This window comes from Telmatherina bonti, assembly GCF_933228915.1.
Source record: "Telmatherina bonti genome assembly, chromosome: 14".
NCBI lineage: Eukaryota > Metazoa > Chordata > Actinopteri > Atheriniformes > Telmatherinidae > Telmatherina > Telmatherina bonti.
Genome location: NC_136612.1, coordinates 32,152,169 through 32,171,646, shown reverse-complemented (window position 1 = coordinate 32,171,646; position 19,478 = coordinate 32,152,169). Strand labels below are relative to the sequence as shown.

Below are 19,478 nucleotides of genomic sequence, written 5' to 3'. Positions count from 1 at the left end.
ACACCCAAATATGTACAATTATTTTCAGTTTGTACAGCTTCCTGCCACTGCCATTGCCTTGAATAAATGCTTGCCTCCTCATCATGTGACTTATTTCTGTAGATGTATTTATTAAATCTGTCAAATGAGAGATAAAATATGATTGTTAAAGCATCTTTTAACATACATACATTAAGGCTGCAGGTAGATTTTACAGGATGTGATCATTACAAAAAACATGGAAAATAACTGCTTATACACAAATATGGAAAGGGAAGAACAAGAAGATCCCTGGCAGTCTTCATCTTCAAGCAACACAACAGCTTGACATCCTCCCTTACATATAAGGTTCATCTGAAGAAACGAATGAAATTTTATTTGTCTGCACCTAATCCTTTATCTAAATCCATACATAAAATACAACACTGAGAGGTATTTAAAATGTCAATTTAGTTTAAATACCACAAATTTCCCTGCAAAAGTAATGTCAGTGAATTATATACAGAAAAGGTAAACAACTTTTAATTCTATCTAAATTACAAAGTTCAGTTTATTCCATTTCAGTCACATCTCAGCCCAGTTAATTAATTATATTCATGTGTGAACAGTATAAGACAGTTTGGGGTCATATTTTGTTTCTATTGTTTATTTTTATTTATCTTGGATTATGTTTTCATTAAATTTGTCACTAAGAAAATGTATTTTGACTTGGCAGGCTGCATTTTAATCCATTTTAATCTAATCTTATTTCATACCTCTTATTACATTTAAATAATTTGATTTTTTTTAATTTCTCTGTATTTTAAACGTGTTTCCAAAGTACAAAGACAAACAAACAAAAATGAATGGAAAACTGGATTGATGGGTTTTATTTTGTAGGTTTAGAACCGGATATCGTACCCTGGCACGTTCATGTAAAAACATTTCAGACATTTATTTCGGTGTTAATTTAACTAACACTATGAAAAAAAAAACTCGTGCTTAATTTAATTTAATAATTGTATTTTTTCTTAAAAGGAAAATACTCAAAATAAAGAGCTATTAACAATATTTATTTTAAAATCATAACCGGATGTACACGTTTTCTTAGCGGTGACATGACCAAAACGATGACACTTTAAAATTCACACGCTTTATTTTTTAGTCATATCACACATATCTTTATGAATTTTCTGTCTCTGTTATGTTATGTTCTTCATTCTATTTTAAAATAAATAACGTTTATATAAAGTCTGTGGTTTTGTTTCGGAAAGTTGTTTTGTATTAAAATTTTATTGGTTTTATTCTGGTAGGTTGTAGCCGGAAATGGAGCAGCGACGTATTTGACGCAAGTCGACGCGACCATGACGACAGCCGTCAACAGATCCACATTTGACAGATGTTCGATTACTTGAAGCCCGCTTCATTCAACGCGGAGCGGCGGACGGAGCGGAGCGGGTCGTGTTTGGGGTTTTTCCCCGCGGAGGAGAACCACACCGACGGAAAACATGTCCGGAGAAAAGCCCACGAACCCTTGCAGCAAGTTCCAGGCCAACGTGTTTAATAAAAGTAAATGTCAAAACTGCTTCAAGTCGCGAGAAGTGCATCTGTTCAGCGACCACAGCGCGGAGCAGGTAAGCCTCTGAAGCCAAAGCTGTTTTAATCATCACTAATTCATTTATATAAACATGTTCAAGAAATACTTTTCCCTCTTTCATTTCATGAGACGCCGTTATCCTTTTATGATCATGAGCATCCTCTGGGATCAATTCAATGCTATTTTTATTTTATTTCTCTTTGGTTTGGTTGGAATTTATCTTTAAATTAATGTATAAAAGTATTGGAATGTAAAAACAAACCTAAAGTGTTACATTATTGCTGTGCAAATAATCTTTTTAGACACTTTTTTAAAAATTAATTTAGGGACTGTCCACAAATTATTTGCTAAAACATTTTGTTTTTATTTTTCACTTTTATAGAATTATGTATAATGTTGAATTAATATGCAGTATGTAGATTGCCTAATTTTAGTAACAAAAAAAAAAAAAAAAAAATTGTAAACAAGTATCTAATCAGTATATATTTTTAAAGGATATTTAGGTAGATTTCTTTATTTTTTTTATTTTCTTTCTTTATTTAAAAGCATGACTTTACCGGGATTGGACACTATAAACAAGTTAATACTGTTATTGACTTCCTATTTTTTCCTGTTGCGGGAGGTTTACATATTCAAATAAAATCTAACAATTTCTTAAAAGGGGATTCCTGCTTCTTTTTGTTAAATTGACATCAACGTTAACGTTTCATTGTTGTAAAAATCCTCATATTCATGGCATATTTCGAAGTGGAGTTCACCTAACATTCAAGTCATCTGATCGGAGTTACAGTTTCATCATGAAACTTTTACCAGCCAGCTATGAATATATCGATTCTGTGCCTCATTTTGTTGCTTTTCTTTGTGTGTTTAAGCTGAAAACCCAAAAAAGGGAAGTAAAACAAGTCTTCACAGTTTTTTATGTAAGAGACGGAGAAAAGAGAGCTCCCAGGAGACCGACAGCCGTGCGCTCGCCACATCTTCCTTCATCCTTTTATAACCTTTTCCAGCTAATGCAGAAGAGCTCATAAGTCCCACTGAGCATTTTCTGGTCTAAACAGATTTTAATGCATACATATAGATAAATACAAGTGTCAGAAATGAGATAAGTCGTGGACTAAACATTTGCATTTAACCCTGTTTCACCAGTAATGGGAATATGAAGGTTACCCACTTGGGAACTGAACCTTGTGAGGACTTCCTGACACTTGCTGTGAAACAGATGATGTCTTATTTAACCATGCTGTTTGCAAAGCTCCATATTTTCTTTGAATTTCTCAAACTCAAAAGAACAACAACATGTGTGTGCGTTTGACAGGATGAAATGTATGTTCAGTAACTAAAAAGAAACTAAAGTGTCTTTTTGACCTTTTCAGGAACTAAAAATGCCTCTTTGACCTCCAGACCACTAAAATAAGAGACCTTAATTTGTATAATTTGTTGACTATTAATTGAACGATAAGGATATTTTGGTGAAGTCTAGATTGAACCTTAAATCTTCACAGCAAAATGAGGAATACATCCTCAGTTTCACATCCTTTACTCGGTAAAAGACCTGAAATGCAGGCTTGTTAAAATATTCAGATGTAAGTTAAAAAAAAATCTTCTATTGAACATCTTAGTGAAGCAGAAATATTATCAACTAAACATACCTAAAGTGTGAAGTGAATAAAGCCGTCCTTGATACAAAAGAGCCTTTCAACTCCATTACATAATTAGATTAATATGGACATGCCATAAGTTGACTCAGTTGATGGTGGAGGATGGGGTAACTCCAGTTAGGTAGAAATTATATGTTTTTATATTTTATGATCATGATGACGAGCAGAAAGTTTTATTTCCAAGTAAGAAGTATGAAGTTGTTAAAATAGAAACACCACAGCGGTACTTTTGAGGTACTTGGATCTATTAAATTATCACAAAATTGTGTTTAAATGCAACTATAGTTATTTTATTTTATGCAGAGAATCAGTGACATTTTTTTATTTATTTATTTTTTTTAATTCTTGAGTGAAAGACTCGATCTGTGTTTTAAATGTGATCTAAAAAGACAAAACCCGTCCAGCAGCAACATTTCCATGCAGCACCCTCATTTTTACGTCGTCGTGCTTGCCCTGCGCTCACGCTGTTCTTGTTTCTGCCTGTGTAAACACATTTCCTGCAGAAGCATCGTGTGGAGGGGATGCAAAGAGACGATGCTGGCAATTTCCAACATGCCTTGCATTGTTACAGCGTGCTGTCATGCTCCGTCCCCGTGCCTTGTTTCACTGTGCCCTGTAATTTCTGCACAGTTGCTCAACATGCAAACATTACTGCAAACACGGAGCCTTAACGTCATCTCTGGAAAGCTGGATGTGGCAACCTGCTGGGTTTTTACTGTTTCAGGTAAAACTGACCAGTCAGGTTTGGCTGCAAGTCATGTGGAGATCAAATAATGTGCAGTACATTTGTCAAACTGTAACTCAGGAATATAGACTGTTTCAGATTGATCTGCACTGAAACGACGACCTGCTCTCAACGTTTGGCTGCAGCAGAACTCCTGAAATGACTCCGTTGTTGCTGATGGTGGAGCCCATATGATCGGCGCTAACGTGTCACCATCAAGATGCTTTGTTTGGCTGCCCTGCAAGTTGTATTTCAGACTGTAGTTTAGTCTGATGAGAGTTCAGCTTTCAGGATCTTGCATATAAAACTCATCTTACCAGGTTTGTCCAGTCAACAAATAAGCTTCAGCATTAAAACTCAGATGTATGAGATGTGTTTACGGCGACCTCCAGTTTGGTTGTTTGATGTCAAACGCACAATATTAAGAGTGCATCGCTACGACCAGGGCCGGATTAGAAGTGCAGAGGCCCCTGGGCCCAGAATGTTTCAGGGGCCCCCTTCACCGCAACATTGTAAAAATTGTGAATGATACACTGTGAAACAACATTTGCTCTACGTGGTCTACGCATGGGCTCCTCGGCCATAATGCCCATTGGATAATCCAGCCTTGGCTATGACAACATTTTACAATAAAAAGGAACTTCAGCTGCATTTCAAGCCAAGATTATTTGTACAGCACATTTCCTGCATGAGACAATTTAAAGTGCCTGACATAAAAACACTAAAAACATTACAGCAGGATGCAGGAAGCATAAAAACAAACTTTAACAAGGAAGAACTAAAAGTATATAAACATCATGAAATACAAGTTCTGGTCTGAAGGATTAACGTTGTTTTGATAAAAGGCAGTAAATAAAACAGTTTTTTAGCTTGATTTAAAGCAGCTGAGAGTTTCAGCAGACCTGCAGGATTCTGGCAGTTTGTTCCACATGTGAGGAGCAGAAAACCTGAACGCTGCCTCCATGTTTAGTTCTGACTCTGGGAACAGAAAGTAGACCTGATCCTGATGGATCTGGTTGGTTCAGAACAAACCTGAAGATCCTGAATGGATTTTCATCCTGCAGAGTCATAAATTCTTTCATCCTTGATGTGTTCTTTAAGTGATAAAAGGCGACTTCACATCTGTCGTAATGTGTTAAAGTTCAGGTCTGAGTCCAGGACTACAGCGTTTCTGGTTTTGTCATTAGTTTTTAATGTAGATGATTTTTGACCTTTAATCTTTCAATCTTTTCTTCTTTACTTAAAAAGCAATCTCTGGATCCAGAGGTGATAGCAAATTATAGACCTATATCTAACCTCCTGTTTATGTCCAAAATTCTGGAGAAAATAGTTTTAGCTCAGCTACATGCCCACCTGAGCAGAAATAATTTATGCGAGGAGTTTCAGTCAGGATTTAGAGCTCATCATAGCACTGAGACAGCATTGGTGAAAGTTACTAATGACCTTCTTATGGCCTCAGACAAAGGACTTCTGTCCATACTTATCTTGCTTGATCTTAGTGCTGCATTTGATACAGTCGATCATAACATTCTGTTACAAAGACTAGAACAGGTGATTGGAATTACAGGTACAGCGTTAAGCTGGTTTAAATCATATTTATCTGATAGACTTCAGTTCGTTCATGTAAATGACAAGTCCTCCTCACAAACTACAGTAAGTCATGGAGTTCCCCAAGGTTCTGTACTTGGACCAATACTCTTCACGCTATATATGCTCCCTTTAGGCAAAATTATTAGACAGCATGGAATAAACTTTCATTGTTATGCAGATGATACTCAAATATACTTATCCTTTAAACCAGATGAAACAAATCAGCCCAATAGGCTATAAAATTGTCTCATAGACATAAAGACTTGGATGTCTAGAAATTTTCTCCTCTTAAACTCAGATAAGACTGAAGTAATTCTCGTTGGATCTGAAAGAGCTAAATTTTCTGGTTTTGTAATGAACCTGGATGGCATTACTTTAGCTTCCAGTGCTACAGTGAGAAACCTTGGAGTAATATTTGACCCTGACCTGTCCTTTGGCCCACATATTAAGCAGGTTACTAAAACAGCCTTCTTTCATTTACGTAATATAGCCAAAATTAGGGACATTCTGTCTCAGAGTGATGCAGAAAAACTGGTTCACGCTTTTGTTACTTCGAGACTAGATTACTGTAACTCTCTATTACTGGGCTGTCCTAAATATGCCCTGAAAAGTCTTCAGCTGATCCAGAATTCTGCAGCCAGAGTCCTGACCAGAACCAGCAGGAGAGATCATATTTCTCCAGTTTTAGCCTCTCTTCATTGGCTGCCTGTTGAATCTAGAATAGAATTTAAAATCCTTCTCCTTACATATAAAGCCCTCCACAACCAGGCACCACTATATATCAAAGACCTCATTGTTCCTTATATACCAAGCAGAGTACTTCGTTCGCAGACTGCAGGCTTACTTGTGGTTCCTAGAGTCTCAAAGAGCCGAGCAGGAGGCAGAGCCTTTGGTTATCAGGCCCCTCTCTTATGGAATAAGCTCCCAGTTAGTGTTAGGGAAGCAGACACCCTCCCCACCTTTAAGACTAGGCTGAAGACTTATCTTTTTGATAAGTCCTATAGCTAGGGATGGTTAGCATCCCTTAGTTATGCTGCTATAGGTTTAGACTGCTGAGGGACATTTCCTGATACACTGAGCTTCTTTCTTTTTCTCTTTATCTCTTTCTTTTACCCCCCCATAACAGTGTTGCATCATTAACATGTATGTCTCCTGTCTCAGCAGGTCTCCCTGGCCAGGAGTAGCAGTTCCTGTTGTCTGTTGTCTTTCTGTCCTCTTCCCCCCACACAGCAGAGGCAGATGGCTGCCTGTCCTGAGCCGGGTTCTGCCGGAGGTTTCCTTCCTGTTAAAAGGGAGTTTTTTCCTTCCCACTGTCGCCAGTGTGCTTGCTCAGGATGGGAGATTGAGTTGGACTCAACTCAATCTGTTGGTTTCCTTATATAGGCTGTTATGAATTGGCCTTCATTATGTTTTCCCCTCTGTCTGTAAAGCGTCTTGAGATGGCATTGCTGTGATTTGACGCTATATAAATAAAGTTGAATTGAATTGAATTGAATTCTTTGGTCCAAGAAGCTGCTGTTTTTGCATTTAACTAAACAAAGTTCAGGCTTATCCAGTCTTTAATTTGATCAATACATCTGATCAGAGCTGGATCGGACTATGGTCTCCTGGTGAGGCAGTTATGTAGATTTGTGTCATCAGCGTAACTATGGTAACATATATGTTTTTCCATCATTTAAGTGAGTGGGAGCATGCAGATGTTGAACAGCAGTGGACCCAGAATGGAGCCTTGTGAAACTCCACAGGTTATTTTAATTTGCTTAGATTTACAGTTACCCATAGACGCAAAGTAATCTCTGTCTTTTAACTGGTTTAGGACTCAGACCAGTTCATTTCAGTGTCAGGAAGTCCATTACACTGAGAAGAAGCTGGATACACCTTAGATTTGTGATATATATTGAAGTATTTGGTCGTATATAATTGCAACAGATGTTATTGAATTATTGTGTTGCTTGTTTTGCTAATGTCGTGTAGCCTTCATGTCAGGACTCACTCACACAGGAATGGATGGATTTAGGTAAAGACCTGATCAGTGATGGAGCACAGCTCGGCTTAGACGTGATTATTTTCTGATCCACGAACCTTTTTTCTTATGTACATACAGCATTTACAGATATATGCAAGCTGGTTTATTTTCATTATTGATGAAAAATTTCAGATATATTCTTGTAAAGTTGATGCTTTTAGCGAGCTTCAGAAAAATCTATCAAGCAAAGTTTTTATTTCATCAAACATGTAACATGTTAGCCCTGCGATGGACTGGCGAGCTGTCCACGGTGTACCCCGCCTTTTGCCCAATGACTGCTGGGATAGGCTCCAGCTTCCCTGCAACCCTTCACCAGACTAAGCAGTTAGGATGATGAATGAATGAATGAATGAGTGTAGCATGATAAAAAAAGTAGTAAAAATGACATGATTGTTTTTAATGACTGAAATTGGGCTGTGGGTGGTTTGTTTGATCTCACGCTGAACCTGATGTGTCTGCTGGATGTCCTCCCAGGTGAAACCCATCTACAGCGGCTGGCTGTGTTTGGCTCCAGAGGGGACAGACTTTGACAACCGGCTGCAGAAATCCAGAGTAAGCCTTATGAACTTCAGCTTTGTGAAGTTTTCTTTCTGAAATGGTGAGCATGCAGTGATTTTCTTTCCTGTGTCTTGTCAGAAATGGCAGCGACGCTACTTCATCCTGGATGAACAGGGCAGTCTGAGCTACGCCCTGGACAAGCTGGTACGAAGTTATAACCAAACACTAGCAGCACGTTGTAACAAAGACATCAGGCCCAGTGTACAGTAATCCTTGCTTCTTATACGCATCTGCCGCGTGTTTTGGAGCAAGCAGGCAGCTTTAGGCCAGATGTTGTGTGCAGATTTAGGCTTAGCCTGTCCTTTAATGCTACCCCCCACCACCGCTTTGTGATCCCTTCAAATCTAATTCCCTCATCCCTTTCATTCCACAACAAAACCCACCAGCTGCCCTCTGTTCAGCTGTCATTCATCTGATTCCCGCTCTTAGCGTAAACAGAATTTCCTTAACGCGACCTCCAGCGGCGTCATGTCGTTTCTGTTCCTCCTGCAGCCCAGCACGTTGCCACAGGGGACGGTGAATATGAATCTGTGCACAGACATCTCCGATGCCGAAGGCAGGACGGGCCAGAAAAACGCCCTCTGCATCGCCACCCCGACAAAGGAGATATTTATCCGCAATGACCACAAGGAGATCATGAACGGGTCGGTTCCCCACCGGTGACACCGTCCAGGAGCCATTCTGGATCTGGACTCCAGCCTCTCACCTGGGCCATGTTTTGTCTCTGTGTGTCTCCATCAGGTGGAGCGAGCACCTCGCCGTCTATCTGCGAACCAACAAACAGAACCAGAAGAAAAAACGTAAAGTTGAAAATGTCGCCAGTCAGGTAACGAAGAAAAGCCTTTTTCTGCTTTTTCAAACTGTGAGATGAAAGTTTTTCAGATTAGCTGCAGAGTGAGGAGACAACAGGAAGGAGTTACTACATCTGGTAGGATAGTCGCAGGCTGAACCAGTAGCTTTCCTGCTCTCTAGGTGTAGTAAACATCCACAGACCAGCAGCCAAATCTGGACCAGTTGCCATGGAGACCTCCAGTTTCTGCACGTCCAGCAGCCTCTACTTCTCTATCCTGTTGCTGTAATTAGTTTCTAATTTTGCGCTCGTGGCTAAATTAGATTGTTTTCCCGCTACGAGCAGCAGCCTGACGTTAAAGCGCAGGATAAGAGCGCATGCTGGACTTGTGTAATACGGTCTGGTGGGAATAAACAGCAGGTTGAAATGTTGGCCGATGTTCCGAAGTTTTGCTTTGTGACGAAACAACAAACCCTCTTTTATGTACACGCAAACCGGGTTTCACAGGTTTCTGTGTTAAAGATGGAAAACATGGACAATAAAATAAAAATGAATCAACAGAAAATAAAAATGTGTTGCGATGAACGTCTCGTCCTGCAGGAGCCCAGTCCGGCCAAGATGGCAGCTACTGATCCCAGTTTGCCCTCCTTGGAGGAAGATGCAGATTCAGCTCAGCGGCAGGAAGATCCGTCTCCTGGAGGACCAGATGTGACTTCGGTCTGGACTGGCACCAAAACAGATCCCCCGTGTCCTGAGTGGAGCCGTGCAGGTGCAGCTCAGGCACAACACACACACACACACACACACACACACTCCCAGCTTTCATGTCCATCATTTCCTGTCCTGCTGCCCCGGCCTAACGTCCCGCAGATGTTCACACACTTTGAGCCTTTTTATTTGTACTTTTGAGTTAGCTCTGGTGTAACCTGGCATGTTGACAGAGCGCTGACTCGCCGTCGTCGTGGGAACTGGCTAGAGGAGTTTGTGTTGTACCAGGAAGTAGACTTACATAAACCGAGACAGAAACACAGTGAGAGATGTGCAGGAAATTGGAAGTCTCTGACCTTCAGGCATCATTAAAGCCAAACTGCAATCCATAAAAAAGCTCTTAAACAAGTTCTGAAAGGCTCGCTGATTGGCAGAGATCACGTAGTCCTTTCTGTTGGAGATGTGTGCTGGGACAAAGTGGTCACCAGCGCCTATCTGGCGTCAGACTCGCGACCAGTCTGCATAAATCCTGTAATAACGGTGTGGATTATCTCCTGCAGCCAGAGACTGTCGGCTGCTTCATTAGTGAGATGGAGGTTTAAGACAAAGATCCCTCGGTTCAGGCAGAGGCACTCCGTTACGATTTCTTTCAGGGGGATATGATCAAAAACTGTGAGAAGATATGATATTTCCATAGTTTACATCCATTTCTTTGCAAGAACCTTCATTTGTCTCATATATTTGCTGTTTGTGAGATTTTTCAGCTGAATTCAGGATCAGAAAACACAGTTTTTAATGTTGCCATGAATGCTGCATAACAAGTACAACGTTAAAGGGAGTCACTTCCTACAGCAGTAATAGCCAGATGTCCATTTGCATCTTTTATTTGCCTTTAGGAACGATGAATTAATGAAGGTTTAGGATGGGTTTTGATCGACCGGAGGTTAAAAAGATTCAACTCATCAGCAAACAGTTACTTCATGTGACCGACAGGCTGTGTGGACGTGCATTGCAGTGGATTTATGCTTGGTTAGAACATTTTCTTTTGAACGAGAACCACATGTAGCATGTACCACCTCCTTCTGGCAGCACAGCGCAGCTCCATTTAAACTAGTTAATAAATGTTGCACAATACAAACTAAGCTGGTGTAAACACTGCTTAAATATCCAGAACAACTACAGGTTTAAACAAGGGAAATTAGCAGCAGAAGGCAGAGGAATACAGATATTCTGCTTATTCTGCTCACATTCACTTAGATTGTGTTCCTGGTTGTACGCAGAGAGGTTAAAGTATCACTATGTAACTTTCTGGTCATAGAAATGTGTCTTTCTGACAAGTTTTGATGGCATGGTGACATTTATTGTGCAGTCCTGAGCTGTCATCATCCTGCAGTGTCCGAAGACTGAGAACACCTCATGATGTTATGTCTTTTTAACAGGACGTTACGCCGCTTTACAGCAATGTTTCACTTTATGGCACCGTGTTGTCATCAAAAAGATCAAATATCTGTGTTATATACATGTTATGCAACATGTTGTACATCACATCAACTGGACACCAGCACACTGGCTGTTTTAAACACACATGTTGCACAAGAAGACAATAGAGATAGCGGCAACATGGGACGGACTTTTACTGGCTGGAGAGAGCTCAGAGAAGAGCCAGGATGCTGAATTAGCCTTCATTTAGCAGTTAAAAAGTTAGCTGCTAATTTAGACTTTTTACTGCAAATGCTGGAAGTTTTACGTGCTTGTTATTAATTTTCTTTTATTAAGTTTCTTTTAGACTGATAATTCTGTCAAGTTGTTCGGGAAACCCTCAGAGTTAAAGCCCTTTCATAACTCATGACCAGCTCTGGTGACACCGTCAGAATGTCTTCTCTGATTGGTCGATTATGTCTCTTGGATGCAAATTTTAAGAAAAATGGAACTCAGTTTGGAAAAAATATAACGTGTAAAATCGCTGCACAGAAATTTCACGTTGTGAAAGTTTCTGTTGACTTGTCATCAATTTTTATACGAAATATTGCTGTGCAAATTATTCTGATGAAATACTCTGAAAACCACACAAACAACGTTTGCGTTTCAGAGCTATTGGTTTTTGATTTTTTTTTTTTTACATTCTTTAGGTTTTATTGTGTTAAATCTGATACACCCGGCTAGTTTTACTCAGATTGGAATATGTTTCTTCTGACGGTGTTGTATCAGAACCTCTGCATATTCTCTACATGCTAATCTAATTGAGACCTGATGCAACACAGATACACCATTTCCGATGTCTTTGTGGATGAAATAAGCTTTTTTCTAACTGCTGTTACTATTGCACAAACATCCTAAATGTCAAAGACAAGTTTAGACGTGTTTCAGTCAGATTTACTTTAAAGCAGATGTTTTGTTTTCCTCCTTTGCTGATTCATGATGATGTCACCGCTCTTCGTCTTTGTGTTAGTTCGCTCCGTCTAAACAAAATGATTAATTTGCTGTCATGCAGTTTAACGCAGACACTGGTTCTGTTGATATTCCCATAGCAACACAGCATGTTAACACTGTATGTGGGATCGTTCTCATCACAATGAAGACAAGCGGGGATGTACTTTCATGGCCTTTCATGTGTGTTTTCCTGAAGGGAAACTCCACTTTTATGGACTGAAATCTCAGATGTTGAAGGAGCCAGAATCCTGACCCTAGCAAGGACGCAGCTTTGCATAACCTGTTTCTGATTTATGGGAAAATACGTGATGTAAACATGTTAGAGGCTCAGCTAACGGGGTTGTAAAAATGTTTATTGTCCCAAGACGGAAATTTGCATTGGAGCATAGGAACCATGTAAAACAGAGAGAACATCCTCCCTCACACCCATAGTTTAATGTTTCAGTGGGATAATAAAAACAAAATGGTAATAATCTAGTACTTACCATGTCTTAGAATTACATGGATACAACCTGGGAAAAAAAGTTATAATTTACACTTATTATTATTGTTTACTTTTATAGAAGCTGTTTGAGAAACAAACTTAAGGTTAAGCTCATAAACCCTCTTTATCAATAATAACTTAGTTATGGTTTTCTGTGTGATGGTTTTTTTCATCGCTTTGGGACTCCTGCTCCACTCTGCAGCACTCTGAGGGTCCCACCACAGTATTTAAACCAGGTTTAGTATTTTTTATTTTTTTTGTTTTATTTATTATAAGGAGCAGAAGGAATTCCAAGGCTTATTTCAATACAACTCCTTATTTACAGTATTTAACTTACACAGTTATATGGCAACCTTTACATACTGAAAGTCATCAGTCAGAAGGCAAATTTAAAGCAGCAAAATAAATAATGAATTTCTTCTTTTTTTATATTTATCCAAAAACAATTTTTTGTACATTTTTTTTAAACTGGATAATATTATTACATAGTTTTAAATCATCACTTTGTCCATTCCATAAAGTTACTCCATAAATGGAAACACAGCTGCTTTTTCGGGCCGTGCGTGCGTATGGTTTCTGTAACATAACTATAAATAAGAATAAATCGAAGGACAACTTGTGACAAGCAGGTAGAGAAGTGAAGCAATTAGGCCGGTAGTAGTTTCTATATGAAAACTAACCATTGCTGCTTTTCATTCTGACTAAACGTGTCCACGCTGGTCCGTCTGAAGGACTTCATTCCAGAAGTCTCATGATCTGTTCAGATGCAGCTTTGCAAACCTAAGCCGTGCTGCCATGTTCTTGTTAGAGAGGAGAGACCGTGCTCGTTCCATCTTTTTCCAACTAGACTGTTGTGAAATTAACATTTAACCTGCTAACAGAGGCCTGGAGAGTCTGAGATGTAGCTCTGGGACTGCAGCTGGCATCTGTATTATTGGTCTTTTTCATGGAAATACTCTTACAGCCTTTTATAGATGAATGCAATCATACTGAGGTTTTAAACACACTGCCTCTGCTTTTTGGCTGAAAACATATAAGTAAATAACCACACAACGTGTCAGGTGCTACTGTTCATCAAATGTTCAAGTCACCTGATCATAAGGTCTGATAAAGAATAGATGCTTATTTACTTTGCTGTCTAACACATTCACAGAGATTCAGTAAAAACAAGCAGATAATAGGGTAGAAATGAGACTACAGTTTACACAGACATGCAAAATAAAGCTCAAGCCAAAGGAAGGAGTCCTCATCATGTTGCTGATGGGACTGAAAATCAGCATGAAATAAGAAAATGTTGTGGAACAGAAGATCTAAGAGTCTTATCTACAGTCTGCTATATAAAGCTCCAGTGGGGCTGCTTTCCCATTAAAGGGTCTTTGGTTAATATAAAAAAAAAAAAAAAAAAATTTCATCAGTGGTTTTGTTTTGGTGGCTGAGACTCGTAACTAAACTGTGTTTGCCTCAAAAACAGACTCATGCTGTGGTTTCATCTCTTTGTCCTCACATTCTGCATTACTTCCTGTCTCCAGGCGACACATCTTCCTACCTGGTCCGGGTCTCCCGGGACTCTCTGACCTCGGATGGAGCTGGACGTTTGGCCAACTGCGTCAGCTCTGGCAGCTCCCAGGACATGGCTGCTGCCAGCATCAACGGCCAGCTGGCCGAGTCAAACATCATCCAAACATCAGCAAACGACCAGAACAAGAGTCAGGACAGGTTAGGAATGAATCAAGGGAGGGGTCGCTGATTCCTGCCAGTTTTCACATCATCCATGTGAAGAACTCCTCTGTGTTTGAGAGCAATCTGGTTTTTATTTTCTGGTGTATGTTTGCATGTAATCTGTGGCTAACGCTAGCAGCCATTTAAAGTGCATCGGCAGTGGGAAAAATGGGGGGGGGGGAAATGTGCAAGCAATTAGCACAAAGGATATCCACTGCATCTCTTTTTCCCCTGCCAGTATGAAGCTGAACAACCATCACACACCGCTGAACACCAGATGAAAGGCTGGTGCTCTACCCCTCCATTAGAGATCTGACTGCTGCGTTTTCATATTTAGCAGAGAGAAACCCTCCCAGTTTGAGCCCCAGCAGCTTGTAAACTGGTCACGTGAGGAGACATGTTTTCACTCGTTTCCTTTTTCGGTAACAAAAACATTAAAAAAAAACTTTCTTCCCCCAAATCAGGCCAGAAATTCCAAAACACTGGTGTAATTAGATATCTGCAGCATTGTTTCTCATGACCTCCAGCGCTAACAGTCTGCTGGTCTGTCAGACTGAAAACACCTCGGTTTTAAAGCCCAGAGCTGCCTGGACCCACCTAAACCCAGTTACAGTGGCAGCTTGTTGCCAAACCTGCCTTCATCAAGGTCTGATAGTATTGATCTGAAAATAACAAAAGGGTTCTCTGTTAGTAGGGGGTTGTGTCCAAGTTCACTTCAGTTCAGTGAGCTTTATTCATACAGCATCAATCCACGACAAAGTCATCTCTATACTAGAGATGTCCTTAGGGCTGGGCGATATGATGATGTATATCATCTGGACGATAGAAAATGTATTGTTTCATATGAGGCTCTATTGTTTACACCAGGATAAGCTGCTTTACTGCAGTATTTTACGTCAAGATGCGCTTTACGTTGCAATACATAAACAAACATGGAGAAGACTGTAGCAGACGTGTTCCAGAGCAGGATAATTCACTAAAAGGTGACCAGCCAACCCAAACTGATGAACTTGTTTATAAAAGAGGGGAAATATCTGTCACATGGATGCGGTTTGGATATAAAAAGACAGACATGGAACCAACAACAGACTAGCTCACAGTCCCAACAACGGACTCCGACACAACTAACTCATTTTATCACCTGCGCAGGAATCAGGATAAAGAATACAGAATAAAGAATAGAGTCAACGAGCAAAAGCAGCGTCAAGTGGAGGCGAAAGCTCATAATAAACTCCAGACGTAAACACTGCAGCTGTGGAACGTCATACGGCCATAGTTCCCTCAGATGGAAGGAGATCACTGCTGCTGTTGCCGAGACAACATCTGACACATAACTGATGACTGACACGTTATACAAACTATTTTATATCGTTACATATATCGTTATGGGGATATAAAATTAGATGTAATGGGATATAAGATTTTGGTCATATCGCCCAGCCCTAGATGTCCGACATTATCGGCATACCGATATTATGAGCTGATATCGACATTGAAATGAAGTATCGAAGATCATTTCAGATGTTACTTTTACACAACATGTACATGTTCTATATGAAACCCTTCAGCTATGTTCCTCTTACTCTAAATGACCAAATATAACAGATGCCATTAAGAGTTTTCCTGAAATTTTTCTTTATTTGGCACAAAGCACTCCTAAAATATCGGTATCAGAAATCAAGAGTTGGAAAAAACCGGTATCACATGTCAGTAAAAAGCAAATATCAAACATCCCTTTGCTTTACAGTCTAATTCATTGCAATCCACTGTGGTCCAACTATAATCCAGTTAAATCCACATCAGTTCCATTTTAATATCTGTTTATATAACATTCATTAAATAATGTTCTAACTAAAAGAAAAGTCCAATGTTCATCTTTACTTTGAGCGACATTTTCCAGTTTACAAAGACAAACCTTTTTTGCCTGGCAGCAGAGAGGTGCATTTAATGCACAGGATAATTCAAAGTAATTTAGATAATTTAGAGCAAGATGCAGGAAGCATTGAAACCAAAGCTTAAGAAAAATAAGAAATTAAATTAAAAGAAGTGAAATATATGATTAAAAAAAGTGTGAACAGTGTGAAGAATTTTGATAAAAAGCGGCAAATACAACAGATTCTACCTTGACTTAAAGCAGCTGAGAGTTTCAGCAGACCTGCAGGTTTCTGGCTGTTCGTTCCACATGTGAGGAGAATGAAACCTGAACGCTGCCTCCTCTAGGAACAGAAAGTAGACCTGACCCCGATGACCTGAGGGTTCAGAACAAACCAGAAGATCCTGAATGTTTTGGTCCTGAAACATTCAGTGGTTTATAAACTAACAGCTGGATTTAAAAGCTCTGTCAGAGAAAACCAGATTGTTTTTCTGCTTTCAGATCTTCCACTGAAGGAAATACATGAAACAAATCACTGTGTGACAATTTGTGAATGTTTCAAGTGTCTTTAGTTAGACCCGACACCGTGACTGTTCTCTGAGGAAAACACGATTCAAATAAAGAAAAACTCTTAAATGTTTCTTAAAGTACTATTCAGTTTGCATTTTACTTTCACTTGTAAGTAAATTATGCAACTACAAGCAACAACAACAGAACCAGTCTGATGATGTTGACAGAAAATAAGTGTATCCACGGCTACAGGTTACTAATACACACCATAGTTGTGCATGGAAAGTGATAATGAAAGTCTGACCTCTAGATGATGATGATGGAGGTGGTGGGTTAGTTCCTTTATGGCTGGAGTGCAAAAGAAACATGAATTATTTAGATTCCATTTAATTTTATGTTAATCTTGGGATAAAGTCTGATGATATCCAGCAGTCTCTTGTTGTTATTAACAACATTATAATTAGTAAGAAGCTTTGACTTCTGGTGCTTTTAGTTTGAAACTCAAGCAGTATGAAGACACTGAGCCTGTGGCCACAAGTTAATGAGCACATTACCACACGTTAATAATTCAGTGGCTGCAACATAGTCGCAGGATGGCATCTTAAGTAAAGTCATTTTATAATATTTTAATCTTTTAAGCATCTTGGGTTAGACACAATACAGTCATGTTGTCTGAAACTAACGTGAATAAATGACCGACTTGCTTAAAATAGAGAAGAGAGAAGTCTTTAAATGTTTCTTAAATTTCCTTTTTACTTTTAGTTTCACAAGAACTGGAAGTAAAACAAGCATTCACAGCAACTGCTTCAAGGTTCAGATGGCAGATTACATCAGATTTCACAGCAACTGTGTTTATCTGTTCCACTGCTCCCAGTTCGATACTAAAAATCCAACTTGAGGTTAAAAACATGTAAACAAGTTCACTGTAACACGCAGCAGCATTTACTGTTTTTGCCGTTTTCATCCTGAGCTTAAATGTAGTTTATTTCTCTTAACAGTCTGAGATTGATCTGAAATGATAAGAACCTGATAATCACTGATTCAAACAGGAAGTTTATGAGAATAAATGTCTTTAAATGAGGATGCAGGAAGTTGGTTTTTTAAGGTAAAAAGAATAGAGAATATCTAAATAATGAAATTCCAATGTTCTGTTTTTTATTTTATTTTATTTTATTTCATTTAATTTCATGTGCCTTGATTAAAAGTTCTGTTAAGTTAAATCAAATACAACTTTTTTTTTTTTTTGTATGCCACCAATTTTAATATAAAGTTTTTACTTGTTTCTTTAACAAAATTAATAAAAACATTTTAGGGATTTCTACCTTTTATTACCATCTTCTGCTTCCTGATGTTCATTCCTGATGTCCTGTGTAATTTGACCAGTAGGAGCACTAAATCTTTAACTTCCCACAGGTCACATGACACTGTCGCACAAGTAAACCATCATGACTGTCACAAAAACACTCAAACAAAGCAAAACCTGCCCCAAAAATTACTATAAAATCTACTTTTCAGTTTCAAATGAGGCTGTAACTTTTCTTCTGAAAATGTCAGCATTAGCTGCATGCAAGAAAGGTGCTTTATAAATAAAATGTGATTGATTGAATTCTATTATTTTCAATTGGTTTCAGTTTGCTAGAACAGTGGTCGATGAGGGAGATACAGGTGAATTTTGTGCTCTGGATAAAAATCAGCTTTTCCTGATTTGCAGCGTGGACATCTCAGCTGGGTGGCTGCTGGGAGTGGAAACCCCCAGGAAGGAGCTCAGAGGGGGGGCAGCCGTCTCCAGGAAGGGCAGGACGGAGGATCGCGTTAGCTACCGAGAGGTAAGTTCACCATGAAAGAAGAAGTTTTATTTTGTTTTTTCTGTCTAAAGCAGCAAGACGCTACAAATAAGCTTTGAGCAAAACATTACTGCATCCATTTCTCATTTTATTTGTACGAATGCAAATAAAAATGCTTAAGATGGATCACTTAAAGATGCACTACAGAACTTCTGCCATTTTCCCGTCACGCGCCCCCTAGCGACGGCTGATTTAGCCTCCATCCTGCATCCTACCTGACCTGCTCGCTCTCTCCAGCCAGCAGAAGACTCTTGCTTTGTCTCTTTCTCTCTTTTAATCTTCTTGTGTTTCTTTGCTAAATCAGCTACATTGTGTGTTCAAAACAGCCAGTTCCTTATTATACCGCGAAGTAAAACGTCACGTTGTGCCCTAGGTGTAAAAGTTGTATCGTGTCGGTTTCTCAGCCTCAGGACGCTGTTGGGCAGCAGCGGCTCAGAAATGCACATGATAGATGTTGCTGTGTCATCAAACACGTCCGGGAGGCGGAGTTTTACGGTCAAAAAGTTACATAACGCGTCTTTCACCTCAAAGATAAAGAATGTGTGATGACCAGGTCTTTGGTCCTCATCTGAGAACAACTTCAGACCCGTTTGACATCTTTCCATCACAGCAACTAGTTTTGTTTACTCTTCCTGGAGTGGGTCGTGTTTTTCAGGTTCTGGGTCACTGAGGAGGCATGCTGTGTTGTTTTTTTCACGGTTCTTCATTTATGATATCTGTCAGCAGGTTGATGTTAAAGAACTGGTTCAGCCCCATATCAGCTGCACTTGTTTCCTCGAGTCACATGAGAGGGTTGATGCCACTCTCATGTCACGCTGTAGCGCTTCAGCCGGTTAGCTTAGCATAGCTTAGCTTAGCTTGGCATAAAAAAATGCTGATTGATGATGGGATTATTTGCTGTAATAGGATGTAAACTAACACTCTGAAAAACATTTTTTATTGGAAAAGCAACTCCTACCAGCGTCACATGATCATAATCATCATTGTGCTTATTTAATCCACGATGAGT

General features: G+C 39.4%; 1 protein-coding gene across 1 annotated transcript in view; it reads left to right on the top strand.

Moving 5' to 3' along the window:
* Positions 1-1,431: 1,431 nt before the first annotated feature.
* Positions 1,432-19,478, top strand: part of LOC306765653 (uncharacterized protein) — a gene marked incomplete at its 3' end in the record, with an annotated part of 29,683 nt that continues 11,636 nt past the window's right edge. Inside the window, exons 1-8 of the mRNA XM_079253137.1 lie at positions 1,432-1,592; positions 8,028-8,105; positions 8,190-8,255; positions 8,604-8,755; positions 8,853-8,937; positions 9,502-9,670; positions 14,053-14,239; positions 18,337-18,451. Coding sequence (XP_079109263.1) covers positions 1,467-1,592; positions 8,028-8,105; positions 8,190-8,255; positions 8,604-8,755; positions 8,853-8,937; positions 9,502-9,670; positions 14,053-14,239; positions 18,337-18,451 — 978 coding nt within the window. The 5' untranslated portion in view covers positions 1,432-1,466. The remainder of the gene's footprint in view (positions 1,593-8,027; positions 8,106-8,189; positions 8,256-8,603; positions 8,756-8,852; positions 8,938-9,501; positions 9,671-14,052; positions 14,240-18,336; positions 18,452-19,478) is intronic.